The following is a 14,498-nucleotide window of genomic DNA, read 5'->3' on the forward strand; positions in this document are numbered from 1 at the left end:
GTGACCCTGAATCCTCCCTTAGTTATGCTGCAATAGACGTAGGCTGCCGGGGATTCCCATGATGCATTGAGTTTTTCCTTTCCAGTCACCTTTCTCACTCACTATGTGTTAATAGACCTCTCTGCATTGAATCATATCTGTTATTAACCTCTGTCTCTCTTCCACAGCATGTCTTTCATCCTGTTTTCCTTCTCTCACCCCAACCGGTCGCAGCAGATGGCCGCCCCTCCCTGAGCCTGGTTCTGCCGGAGGTTTCTTCCTGTTAAAAGGGAGTTTTTCCTTCCCACTGTCGCCAAAGTGCTTGCTCATAGGGGGTCATATGATTGTTAGGTTTTTCTCTGTACCTATGAAGCGCCTTGAGGCGACTTTTGTTATGATTTGGCGCTATATAAATAAAATTGAATTGAATTGAATTGAATCTTCAGTGTAAAGAAGAACAAAAAGTACTGGAAGTGATGGTATGGTCCTCACAGAGCCCTGATCGCAACATCATCGAGTGTGTCTGGGATTACATGAAGAGACTGAAGGATGCGAGGAAGCCTGCAGCCACAGAAGATCTGTGCTTAGTTCTCAAAGATGTTTGGAACAACCTACCGGCCGAGTTCCTTCAAAAAATGTTTGCAAGTGTACCTAGAAGAATTGATGCTGTTTTGAAGGCAAAGGGTGGTCACACCAAATCTTGATTTGATTTAGATTTTGCTTTTGTACATTGACTAATCAACAAAATGCAGTGAAAGTCAAAGTACACATTATTGTCATCTCCGCTATATACACTTATAGTATATAGAGAGACGAGACGACAAGGCTCCAGCTGCATCAGTGTAAAAACAAACAATAAATATAACAAGAGTAGAAAATAAATATACATTTTAGGACTAGGGGCAAAGGGATCAGTAACAATTTATTTGAAATTTTCAATTTATAGTTTGATGCTTAAGGTCACCTTGAAGTGATTTAAAGTGACCAGTGTAGCAGCTTGTAAACATGAGCAGAATTCTTGAGAGTAATGATTGTCCATAAGCAGCATCTGCATTACAAAGGCAGTGTAAGGGGAGTGCAATAGAGTCAGTTAACAGTTGGGTGTGGGTGTGTGTGGTGGGGGGGAGTGGGAGAGCCGGTAATGAGTTTAAGAGTCTGATGGCTTGTGGGAAAAAGCTATTTCGCAGTCTGGAGGATTTTTTCTCACCTGCCTAAATCTTTTGCACAGTACTGTATACCTATGGTATCCATTTGAAACTCCTACGCCGCTTTGACCCCTAGTTATGCATTCACAAACTTGGGTGTTCATGTCGCCCTCCCACGAGAACACCCCATCAGTCTTTTACGGCTAAGTGATGTACAATGAAAACAACTTTGTAAAAAGTGAAAAGGCTAGAGGCCAGTACTGAAGGCTTTATTTCGCAACGTGGAAATACCATCATTGCACTGTTCTACAAAGTACTGTGACACTACTACCAAACAACTGACTGATATTGCATTTAAGAGACAATAACTGAGAAAATGAACTGAGGTGTGCACCTGGTTCTGAAGAGTTTGAGGTCGTAAACTTCCTGCAGTAAAAACCAGAGACTGGCCAGGGTGTAGCCTCCATTCCCATCTGCCACATCCATGTTTTGAGTAGATGACTCATCTGTCTGGAAAAATAATGCATCATGCCGATTAGTTTAGCTGTTGCTTACAATTTTAATAAAATACAAATGCACAGAGAATAACATTCCTCTTATTTCAAAGGGCACAACTTGCTTTCATTACTATGCTGTTTACCTTATGTCATGGTTCGTATTTGAGGAAGAGACAGACGACTGCAAAGTCTGATAATCACGCTTAGGAATAACATGAACAAGCTGCTGTTTGCATATTACAGCAGATATAAGTTATTACACCTCCAAAGCACTGACTTTTACGCAGCTGCACACAAGTATTATAAACACAAATGAAACCTGTGTACTTTTGCTCTGAGAAACTTCCTGCAAGGTTCCTAAGAATTCTGTTGAGTCTTTATTATACACAAAGAAAACAATGGAAATATGAAGCAGTTTAAATGAATGACACCAGTCGTCATTTACAAAAAAGGTGAAATTCATAAAATGAAAATTAACAGTATATTAATATTATTCTGCATAATACTTTGCATTTACATTTGCCACAAGTAGATGGTGGTTCTTTACTACATCCCATTGTGGAAAATAGTCATATCAACCATTGTATGGACAATGTCTCTACACAGCCTAATATAACTCAATTTCTTGCACATTTTTCACACACTTAACAGAAACATTTAGCAAAGTCTGTTTCTATGAGTGTAGCCACAGGTCCTAAGTCATGACAAGTTCTAGCAGTTTACACACATTCCACTACTTATTTAACAAGCCAAAATGCAGAAGCAGCGTGTAAATCAGTAAGTACATAAGTACACTCGATTCAGTAGCTTGTTGATCTGCTTTTGGCAACACACACACACACACACACACGCACGCACGCACGCACGCACGCGCAATGTGTGGTGCAGTGTGATCAATGATACTGCACATTGAGTAAAGGGGGGTGCTGTTGCTACTATAATAAATACAGTTATAATAAATACAGTTTATAGAGGTAGGATTGTTGGTTGCATTATAGTATAAATAAAAATACAGTTTATAAATAAAGTGTAATGTCCATGAATGTTGGCAGTTCAGTTACCCTCCAATCAGGGTGGATATAGGGCATGTTTGACAGCCTGCCTATGGGTAGTAGTTTCTATTGAGTCCGTTTGTCTTTGACCTGATGGACCTGTAGCGTTTACCATAGGGAAGGGGGGAAAAAGTGAGTGTCCAGGGTGCGAAGGGTCCTTGATGATGATACTGCTTTTCCGCTGAAGTCTGCCACTATAAATGTCTCTGAGGGGGATTAGTGAATACCAATTGCCCGCTCTGCTGCCCTCACCACCCACTGCAGTTTCCTCTTGTCCTCTATAGTGCAGCAGTTGAACCAAAGTGTGCAGCAGTAGGTCAGAAGGCTCTTGATGGTGGAGCGTTAGCAGTTTCCTAGCAGTCTCTGGGGTAATTGGGCCTGACGCAGCTTCCTGAGAAAGTACAGCGTTTGTTGTGCTTTCCCTACCTGGTGGAAAATGTTTGTGGACCAGGTAAGGTCAGCCGAGATGTGGACTCCGAGGAACTTAAAGCTTTCTACCTGCTACCCATCAATGTAGAGGGTACAGTGCTCAGATCGCCTTGTTCACCTGAAGTCGATTACCATCTCCTTGGTCTTGGCTATGTTCAGAAGCAGGTTGTTGTTGTCACAACATTGCTTCAGATGCTGAACCTCCTGTCTGTAGGCTGAGTCATCGTTGTTGTCGATCACTCCTATGACAGTGGTGTCATCAGCAAATTTTATAATGGTGTTACTGGCGTGGATTGGAGAACAGTCATGGGTTAAAAGTGAGTATAAGAGGGGAATGAGGACACACCTCTGTGCGACTCCTACGTTCAGAATGAGGGTGGAGGAGGTGTGTCCAGGTGTGTGAGGGTTGTGTGAAGAGCTGTTATTATAGTGTCCTCTGTCAACCTGTTTGCCCTTTATGCAAACTGGTATGGATCAAGGTTTGCAGGGATGGCAGCTTTAATGTGCAACATGATGAGTTTCTCAACGCATTTGGTAATTATGGGTGTTAAAGTTAATGCAGTAGTCATTCAACCACCTCACTGTGTTCTACACCGACGGCTTCACCGTCAGGACCAGCTGCGTTGACTCTGCGCAGTGTGGTTCAGGGTCACCTGATCCAACCCTGACTATATGACTATATGGCAAAAAAGTTTTAAGCCTAATCTTAAAAGCAGAGATAGTATCTGTCTCCCAAATCCAAACTAGAAGCTGGTTTCAAAGAAGAGGGGCCTGAAAATTGAAGGCTCTCCCTCCCATTCTACTTTTAAATACTCCAGGAACAACAAAAGTAAGCCTGCAGTGCGAGAGCCAATTTCTCTAATGGGGTGATATGGTACTATAAGGTCATTAAGATAAGATAGCCCTGATTAGGGCAGCACGGTGGCCCGGTGGTTAGCCCAGTCTGCATGTCAAATAGCAAGGATATTTGACGTGCAGACTGGAGTAGACTGGGATTGGACGACCAACCTTCCGGTTAGTAAGTGACCTGCTCTAAATTCACGGTACTGTTACCTTTAGCAGTGAATCCAAACGACAGTGAGTCTCATTCCCTCGCTCTGAAACCCCCGCTATCGCCATATTTTTCCCTATATGGTAGTATATAAACAAGCATAGTATATAAACAGTGTGCCAGGTAGAAAAGTTTTCCAGTTGGGAGGGGGGAAAAAATGATGCATTTGTGGTGTGTGGGAAAAATAACTAACAGTGAATTATCTGCAGGACAGCTTATGATTTTCCAAGTAAACCATTGTACCTAGAAATATATCGAGTATATCGTACATCCCTACTACTATGCCAGGGCCTTTAAGTCACTAGGCATCAAGGTTCAGTTAATCACCAACCTGCGGGGGAGGAGATTCATCCTTTTCTGCTGCTTCTTTGTCTTGGGAAGTTTTCTGTTAACAGTTAAAGCATAAAGTCACACAACTGATGCAAAAACAAACTTACATCTATATACATCTACATGCATTTGTTTCCTTAACTACTAATATTATTTTATTGTCATGTTAACATGCCACAAGGTTAAGTTACCTTTGCATCAAAACAGCCAGTAGATTGTCCTTCAAGGAGCTGATTTTTGCTTTTTTTACTTTGAGTACATTTCAGAGCCTGTACTTTTTCACTTTTGCTTGAATTAAAATGTTGATTTTTGTAAGCACGGGTATCATTACTTCTGCTCAACCAATGTACCGCAGTGCGGCCACCAACTCTTAAAAATATTTTGCTGCACCTACGTGGTTATATATCGGTCAGTATGCGGTGGCAATTTATGGTGCCTTTATGTGCACCTCGTAAATATATACTCTACACTCCAAAAAGACATAGAATTGTTCTAAAGACTTTCTTGAGTTAATTTTCCTTTGTTGGGATAAACATAACTGTAATCACGTTGCTGTTCCTTTTGTTGCAGTGTTTAATAAAATCCATCCACCCATTCTCTTCCGCTTATCCTTTTCCGGTGTTGTGCCAAAAAGTGATTGTCTGCCAAAAACTGATTTCCGGTATTTGCCAAAAACTGATCGCTCATATTTAAACTGCTATAAATAACTTGTTGGGCTATAATATGTTAAACATATGTCAAATGCATCCCTTATGGATGACATAAAGTCATCTTGAGCCACAAACAACATTCGTGTAACAAGGTAGAAGCCGCAATCACTTTTTGGCAGTGACTTTTATATAACCTTTATTTATGCAGTTAAAAAAAATCTCATTAACATTAAAAATGTCTTTTGTAAGAGTAAGCTGGCCAACAGGACAGCAGAAATGCCAGCAAATATTACAATAGTTCTGTAAAAATATTTTAAGTTCAATTCAATTCAATTCAATTTTATTTATTTAGCGCCAAATCACAACAAAAGTTGCCTCAAGGCGCTTTATATTGTACAATAGATCGCACAATAATAAATACAGAGAAAAACCCAACAATCATATGACCCCCTATGAGCAAGCACTTTGGCGACAGTGGGAAGGAAAAACTTCCTTTTAACAGGAAGAAACCTCCGGCAGAACCAGGCTCAGGGAGGGGCGGCCATCTGCTGCGACCGGTTGGGGTGAGAGAAGGAAAACAGGATAAAGACATGCTGTGGAAGAGAGACAGAGGTTAATAACAGATATGATTCGATGGAGAGAGGTCTATTAACACATAGTGAGTGAGAAAGGTGACTGGAAAGGAAAAACTCAATGCATCATGGGAATCCCCGGCAGCCTACGTCTATTGCAGCATAACTAAGGGAGGATTCAGGGTCACCTGGTCCAGCCCTAACTATATGCTTTAGCAAAAAGGAAAGTTTTAAGCCTAATCTTGAAAGTAGAGATAGTGTCTGTCTCCCGAATCCAAACTGGAAGCTGGTTCCACAGAAGAGGGGATAAGTGGGGATAAAGGACCGGATTGGTTATAATCAGAATCAGAATCAGAATACTTTATTGATCCCTAGGGGAAATTATTTAATACATGTAATACATGTAAGTCAAAGTACAATAACACAGAGTTGTAAAGATACTTGAAAAACAGAAAATTTTTTAATTCTATATGTAACCCCTTTGTAAACCCTGTTCACCGAAGTCTATTTACGAACATACATAAAGATATTACACATAAAAAATACACAGAAACATTGGAAATCAGGTTTTGGCAGACAATCACTTTTTGGCACAACACCTGGTCGCTAAAATCAAAACAATAAATCTCAAAACTAGTCTAATGTTTTATCATCAAATTCCAAAAGATTTCTTTAGTTAACACGTCACCGCCCCCCTTTGTGATAGCCTTCATATTTATTTTGACATATTTTGGTATTTCTAAGAATATAATAACCAATCTGTTGTCAACTGTCAGCTATTAACCCTATATTCTTGTTCATGCTGTCTTCAGGTGGATCCATGGTCATTTTCAAGCTTTCTAGCTGCAGCATTTTGAAATTATTACATCCTAGAAATTACAAGATTTTCCCTATTCACTGCTGCATCAACACAAAAATCCATGCAAATGGAAATCAACTGTGTTAAATAAAGAAATTCGGCAACGTCAAATGAGGCAACGTTCGCAACGTAAATTTTGGAACTAACTATTTTTTATTTTCTATTTTTTAACTATGACTTGCAGTAGTGAAAAGACCGCCAGTGTTCTAGATCAACTGGCGTTTAGATCAACTGGTGTTTAGATCAACTGGCGTTTAGATCAACTGGCGTTTAGATCAACTGGCGTTGGTCGAACAGATGTGTGGCAGTCTTGCGTTTCAGGAGCTGCTACCGACAAACCAGCAAAAAAAACGCCAAATGTGTCATCTGTGACACTTGTGAGGTTATCTCAAACACACTCCGTCAGTCTTGATGCCGTTGAACAACAAATGGTAACAAATGGTAACAAATAAACAATTTACAGCAGTTACACAGTGATTAGTAATAAACAGAGCCAGTGAGAGTGAGTGGATTGAAGAAAGTCAGTGACTCCGGTGTGTCGATTGGTTTGTCATCTGTTTTTGAGTCTGGAGGAGACGTAGAAATCTTCTGTTTTAAATCTAAGTTAGGAAGATTCCTGTTTTAAAACAAGCACCTTTTGTGAGAAATGCAAGAAGTACATCTGCAGAAAGCACACAGTTACATTCTGTTCATCATGTGGACAAAATTGAAAATGTTGAACATTGAAAAACTGAGAACGTTGGGCAAGTTCAAAAGAACTTGCCCAGAAATGTGTTTGTAAGAACGAAAAACCTTTACCAAATTGTTTCTAAAATAGTCATGGAAAGTCTAACTGTTGTATGTCTGTGTTCTACATGTTTATCTAATGGAAAATAAAGTTGCTATTGTCATATTGCAGTTTCTTGACAATTCTGAGTGGATTTACACAGTACGGGTCAAAATGACCCACAACAAAATCAATGTCATTTTTTTGTTTTTCAACATAATACAAGGGTTAATTTCCAAAACGTGCATATGATCTTCAATTTGTAGCAGATCCACTATCACATAGCGGCTGGAGCAGTCTCCAATGGAGGTCAGTCCACTGCTGCCACCTGTGGCCAAGTGCCATAGCCTACTACTAGATTAACTTGTGACACATCTGCACCTGCTGCCATGATCACATTGAATAGAGGCTGAGTGGCTGCACTTACCCCTGGTACATCCAAATCTACCCACAAACATGTTGAAAGATGCAATCCCAGCAATGTGGATTGTCAACACTAAAAACAATCAGTAAGCAAAGACAACAGGGATCAATTTTTTCTGTTTATTTAGCACCCACAACATTTGTAGTCGCCTTCTGCACAGGGGAAGTCCACACACACTGTGTGGTACCACTTTCCGCAGAAGGTGCATTCAATCTGCAAGATTGAATGAGATTGTCAGGGTCATTGTCTGACTGTTTATTACTAATCACCTGCTGTACATTCACAGTAACTGCCATCTCCTTACAAATGTTCATTAGATTAACCACACTTATACAGACTGTATATAACTACCAACTCTCCAGCCATGTTGATGGATTGCCTATATTGGCTGGAAATATTCATTTCCAGAGAAAAGACACAGACAGAAGATGCTTACAGGATGTGATGTGACAGCACCAATGAACTATTGATGTGTCATATTTGTCCAAGGCGTATTTCACTGTTATGGAAAAAGAGAATATTAAAATCATGATGACCAATTGGAGTGGTGATTTCTATGACTTTGTGTATATAATTTGGAATTTTGTACAAATGTAGGCCACAATAAATATATGATATCATTTCATTCTTTTCAAAGGTTTATTTGCATGACGCACAAACAGACACAATTGAAAGGTACAAATGTATTGTGCATGAAACGAATTCAAACGTGGTGCAGATGTGTGTCACAAGTTGATCTGGCTGTGGCACTTGGCCAGAGGTGGCGCTGGCTGACTCGAGTCCATGTTAGTGCACACAAAGTAAACTGCACGCTTTAGTTGTGAAGCAAAAACGCTGAAACCGGAGAAATAAAACGTGCGAGGGGGACGATAACGACGACAAGAGTCTCCCGATCAGTGGCGGTCCTAGCCTGTTTGGCGCCCCGGGCGAACACTCCCTCTGGCACCCCCCACACACATAAAACATATGAAGGATTAAACATTAACATAAAACTGTTGTCGGAACCATACTGAATTTCGCCAGAGAAACACACACGCACACACACACACACATATGAAGAGAGAGAGAGTATGCATTGTATGCAAACAGCTACCAAACAGCCATCATAATTCATCATACAATGAGAACAGGACAAATCAACAATTGACAATGACTAATTAATATTAAAATCTGTAACATAATGTATTGTTTGGAATTTAGTCTGTTACTGTTACTATTTTTACCATTTCTTATTGGAGCAACTGTAATCCACATTATTTCCTTAGGGATTAATAAAGTATGATTCTGATTCTGATTGTTTCAGGATGACCTGCCATTATCCAATCACAGATCTGCTTATCTGTATCTTTTGCTCGTTTCTCCTCCTCTTCTTTTCTCTTTTTTCTAAACTAAGCACTTGATGGCTTGGAACTTTTCTTGTCCATCTTCCATTAGTTTTAATTTTGCACTCCAGTATGAACACAAATCCCCCAACCCGAGGATCACCACAACATAACCTAACAGACCTACACCTTAGTTCACAGATTCACTTTGTCTAAGGTGTATTTCTGGGATTTCACACAACCCAGGATTCAAATCATGAATACATAATGGGCTTGGATTTACATCATTATGAATGAAATGTGCTCTATTTGGAAGCAGCCAGCCCCCCTCCCCTTTCGACGCGTTGTGTGTGAGACTTTAAATCATCAAACTGTAAATTATAAATTTTAAATTGTCATTGATCCCTTTACCCCTAGTCCTAAAGTGTATATTTATTTTCTTACTCTTCTTATATTTATTGTTTGTTTACTTGCACTGCTGTAACTGGAGCTCCGTCGTCTCGTCTCTCTATATACTGTACTGTATGTAGCGGAGATGACAATAAAGTTTACTTTGACTTCAGCAGCAAGCAGGCGCACCGAGGGCTCTCGCGCTCACTTTTCGCGTATTGAATTTGGAAAAAACACCGGTGCAAATTATAAGTCTGTATCATAATGTCTGGTGTTTTCGTGTTTGTTGGTTTGTTTTTATCTTGTTTTATTTTGCGAGTTGATTATTAGATGCTGCTCCAGCCAGCCAGAGAATCCCCCGCCGCCCCGCCCTCTCCTCCCTGTGCCGCAAGCAGCAGGTGCACCTCGCAAACGGAGGGCGCCCTTACTCCCAGCAAATGGGCGATAGAAAACCGATCGGTGCCTATGCCCAGGGGCGGATCTAGAAGGGTGGCATGGGGTGGCAAGTGCCACCCTAAAATGATCCCTTGCCACCCCAAGTGCCACCCCAGTTTTGCATATGACAGTGTTGTTTGTTAAAATAAGATAGCATTAACAGTTTGAGCGTAGTTACAGTCAACAGTGAATATAAATATAAAAACTGAATATATTGCAAAGTGTTCCCCCCCTCCACCATTAACAAATGGTTCAGCCCATAGCAGGGACCGGCTTTTTGCTTGTTTTCAGTAGCAAGTGATGCTTATGATTGTGCCAGAGCACATTTTGAACAACACCATGGTAATTTCAGATTTTACACAGATGGTTGGATGTTACACTCTGGAAATGGAAGGAAGGTGAGTGTTATTAACCCTCTGTGGTCCACGGACACGCTGCACCTCCAAATCACATGACTAATGTAAGATGACATAGCAACAAGCTGCAGCCACGCTGAGTCTCTGTTTCAGCCCACATTAAAAGTTCGGACTTCAAAGTTTTTAAATTTTAATTACAGGCCAGTAAATCCAGAGTTATGATAATATATATAAGCCACGCTTTTTTCTAACTACTGTAGTCACGTTTTTGTCTGTGTGTTTTAAGCGTTTTCTAAGGACAGCGCAAAAACAGTAAAGAAAGGAAAAAAAGGCACCTCTTTCCTATCAGTGGAAAAAATGTACCATGTCGACCAATTAAAAAAAAGTCAACACGTGAGATTTAGTTATTTGGTTGTTTAGGAAGAGGGGAGAGTTTTGGGAGTGACGGTAACGGCAGCGAGACAGAGCGAGCGAGTGAGAGAGGGAGAGTTTTTAGATATGGGAGATTTGTGACGTTTAGTGTGGAGTGTATACTTAGTGTGTTGTGTGGTCTTGTGTAGTTGTTCTGTTGTGTAGTCGTTTTGTTTTGTGTGTCAGTGAGGGCACTAATGAACGTCACTAAGGCACATTGCAGTGTAAACACTGTCACTAAGTAGAAAACCAGCGGAGTGATACACCACCTGTTGTCAGGCCTGCAGGTTTATCCCTGTGCTGTTCTCCTCTGTCGTTTGGTGGACAACCTTTTCTTTACTGGCACACATCATTTGTCGGGCATCTTATTGCGAAACCTGATTGTTCTCTCATTTTAGTTTTAGTAATATTTTTAAATGGTTGTACAAAATGAAGAAAACGGCAGGTGTATTGGCTGCATTTTTAGATAAATAGTTGTATATGTTTACAAAATGTACATTTTATATTTGCATTTCAAGTTATAAAAATTTAGTCAACATGCCTGTGGGTTTTTTTACAGTAAAAAAATACTACTAGGATTTTAAGTTCTTTGTGTGATTTCAGATCAGTAATACTAATGCAGTATGTCAGTGAAAAAAACAGCTAAATTCAGTTGAGCTGAAAAGAATGATACCAAACAAGGCAAGGGGAAAAAAATAAAATGAAACAATCTGAGGGTGAAATACAAACGTAAACTCAAAAGGAGTCAAAAATGGCCGGTTGTATTTCAGACCTCAGTGGGTTAATCCACCAAATCATGAAAAATTAGGTTTAAATTTTTGTTCATGACAGAGCAGATTTCTGACATTTTGTGTAATTTAAGCATGTAACAATGTGATTGTTTTCTAACAAATAACAGTGTGAAACTTAAGTTAGACTTGTGTTTGTAAATGAACCGCCCCATGTTGTGTAGCTTTCTGGATTTTATACTTATTGGGCTACATATTTATTTATCATACAGGCTATACAGTACATAGCATCAAAACTCACATGTTTTATGTAACTAAAGTGTGTAATTATGTGGGCTACAGACAATAATTAAGTTATAGACTATGTTTATATGAAAAACGTGTATACTTAGTGCATTTGAATTATTTTAACCATATGTAACCACCTGCATATGTGTTTGGGGGGGGGGAAAAGGCTTTGATTTTGCCACCCCATTTGATTTCTTTGCCACCCTCATGCCACCCTAAGAAAATTTCTCTAGATCCGCCCCTGCCTATGCCATTCCCAATATGCGCTGGCTGATGTCGGGGCAGCATGAGTACGAGCAATTTTTTTTTTTTTTTTTTTTTTTCCCCATGCCCGTGATGCCGCCCCGGGCAACCGCCCGTGTCGCCCGTATCAAAAACCGCTACTGCTCCCGATCGTTTACTCTTCCTGTCCTGTGAACAACACCGGCGTGGTATTAATTGTTTGCTGTTTTCGCGATCGCGTCGCGCATGAGGATATCACCAGGTAAACTCGCGTCATTTTTAAACATTTTGTTGTTCAACGGCATCAAGACTGACGGAGTGTGTTTGAGATAACCTCACAAGTGTCACAGATGACACATTTGGCGTTTTTTTTGCTGGTTTGTCGGTAGCAGCTCCTGAAACGCAAGACTGCCACACATCTGTTCGACCAACGCCAGTTGATCTAAACGCCAGTTGATCTGGAACGTTGGTTTGAGTGTCGAAATGTTTTCCAGGCAGCTCTACTTAGACTACACGTAGCGTCTGCGTCTCTTCTGCAAATGCCACTGTCTCATAGCTAACAATCATGCAAACTACAAATAAGATAAAATGGAAAATAAGACATACCACCGTCTTATCATTCGTCTCCCGACGACACGTTGTCCAGGAAAGTAGCTTAATGCATGCAGTATGTCGTTTCCTTTTAGGTTTTCAAATTTTCAAACTTGTCCAGTATCATTAAGGACTTGACAGACAGAAACATATGTTTCACACCGACTGTCATTCTTCCGCTTCACTGTCGAGGAGTTTCGTGTTTCAACTTCCGGTAGTACCGACGACAAGCAGTCCAAAACGTTAACTCTTATCTCCTTTTCTTATCCACCTTTCCATGACCTCGATCGAAAAAACATCAAGAAAGCTCAAGGTCGAGGAAAGGTGTGTTGGAAAAATAACAAAGGCTAAGAAGTGCAACGTAAAGAGAATCTGACCAACTAAAGTACGCAATTTCCCTATAGGGCTTTGGAGTTGACATCACGCCGCAATGCATTGTGGGAGCGCGGCGCCATGTTCGGGGTCTACGACTCAAAACGGACACTGTGTTGGAACGACGACGACAAGAATCATGCTTAAAAGCAGCTCCAAAGAAAACGGATGGTATAGAGACCGATTGCGTCCAGAGGCGAAGCAGCGGTACTTGCAGAAATAGCGTACATTGGAAATGTGGACCCGAATGAAACACAGCCGTGGAGTAGAAACCCTGAAGACCAAACCGCTATTGACGTAGCCTGACATATTTTCGTACCTTATCTGTGGAGTCAGCGCTTACAAGTCGTCATTCAAACAAAGGTAAGTCAGCCCAAGTACTGCGTGTGAAATGTGTTTGATTTCCCTGCAAACATTCAGATTAGTGCAGCATAAATTCATTCATGAGGGTGAAATTACAGAGAGAACATGTGGAGGCTGTTAGAGGGATAACATAGTGAGTTCAGTGCATTGATGAGACATTGTCCTGAAGGATTTAGTTATTCTTTATGGTTAAAGAAATTGCAATGATTTATTCATATTTATTATAAATAATTCTAATTATAGATCTTGCTTCAATATTTGTATCTTGTGTCACTAAAAATACATTTGATTTTAGTTTCATACATTGATTAATGACCTGCAGAATCTCCTTATCATATTAAGTGATTCATAATTGTCACTTTATGCTTTCTCCATCTCTAAAGTGATGACATCCTTACATTACATACTTTAGGTTCATTTTCTGCAGGCAGGTTTCTGAGAGAGAACAGGCAGATTTAGAATATAAAATGCAGCGTTCTATAGATGGATGCATAAAGAAATGAAAAATTACATGTATGTGCTAACTTTCTAAACACTGTTACATTTATGATAAAGTAGACAAAACACATTTATGTCGGCCTTGGCTCATAGTTCTTGTCTTTAAATGAACTTTGTCTGTGTGTGTTTCAGGTGCTGCACTCTCAAAGACTGAATGAACCAGCATTGCAGCCATGGGTCACTGTGAGCATCACAGGGAAGGTTGAAGCCGCCCACTGCAGCTGTATGGCCGGAGTCGTGGAGACCTGCAGCCATGTCGCTGCTCTCCTGTTTAATGTAGAAGCAACAGTGCGGATCTGTGGCACAAGGACTGTTACAGATGAACCTGCATACTGGGTTTTGCTGGGTTATGTGACCAAGATACAGTCAGTGGTTGGCCATAAGATAGACTTCTCCTCTTCAGCTGCCCAAAAAAAGGCTCTTGATCAAAACATAAACAGACCATCCGTATTGAAAGGTAAAAGGAGCCGTCCTCAAAAAAGAAAAATCCCACCTGCTACTGTGGAGGAGTTGTCACTGCTGTAATGCCATAATGTTTTATATAGGGGTCTAGATTTATACCTGTAGTGCACTGCCATGTAATTAATTTGCATTTACTGAATATGTACTGACTGAGTACCACTGTTCAAATGTTGAATAAAGAAACAAACAAATTTTTGCCTCTTTTTTTATTATTAAAACCACTTTATAGAACATCACATCAGTTACAATGTAGAATCCATGTCATTTATAGTTTACAAAAGACAAAATGTTTACATAAAATCATGA

The 14,498-nt window shown here is 40.2% G+C and overlaps 1 protein-coding gene and 1 long non-coding RNA gene across 3 annotated transcripts in view; one reads left to right on the plus strand and one right to left on the minus strand.

Moving 5' to 3' along the window:
• Positions 1 to 12,865, minus strand: part of nlrx1 (NLR family member X1) — a 35,075-nt gene extending 22,210 nt beyond the window's left edge. The window contains exons 1-3 of one of the 2 annotated variants that reach the window (XM_019345047.2): positions 12,513 to 12,865; positions 4,485 to 4,538; positions 1,519 to 1,634 (exon numbers count right to left, since the gene is read on the minus strand). In XM_019345047.2, coding sequence (XP_019200592.1) covers positions 1,519 to 1,634; positions 4,485 to 4,504 — 136 coding nt within the window. In that variant the 5' untranslated portion in view covers positions 4,505 to 4,538; positions 12,513 to 12,865. The remainder of the gene's footprint in view (positions 1 to 1,518; positions 1,635 to 4,484; positions 4,539 to 12,512) is intronic. The other variant, XM_019345049.2, reaches the window with a different exon arrangement.
• On the plus strand, positions 12,123 to 13,885 carry LOC109194599 (uncharacterized). Its single transcript, XR_002056383.2, has 3 exons — positions 12,123 to 12,168; positions 12,902 to 13,232; positions 13,863 to 13,885. It is a non-coding gene; the product is annotated as an uncharacterized LOC109194599 (long non-coding RNA).
• Positions 13,886 to 14,498: the final 613 nt, after the last annotated feature.

This window comes from Oreochromis niloticus, linkage group LG14 (genome assembly GCF_001858045.2).
Source record: "Oreochromis niloticus isolate F11D_XX linkage group LG14, O_niloticus_UMD_NMBU, whole genome shotgun sequence".
Classification (NCBI taxonomy): Eukaryota; Metazoa; Chordata; class Actinopteri; order Cichliformes; family Cichlidae; genus Oreochromis; species Oreochromis niloticus.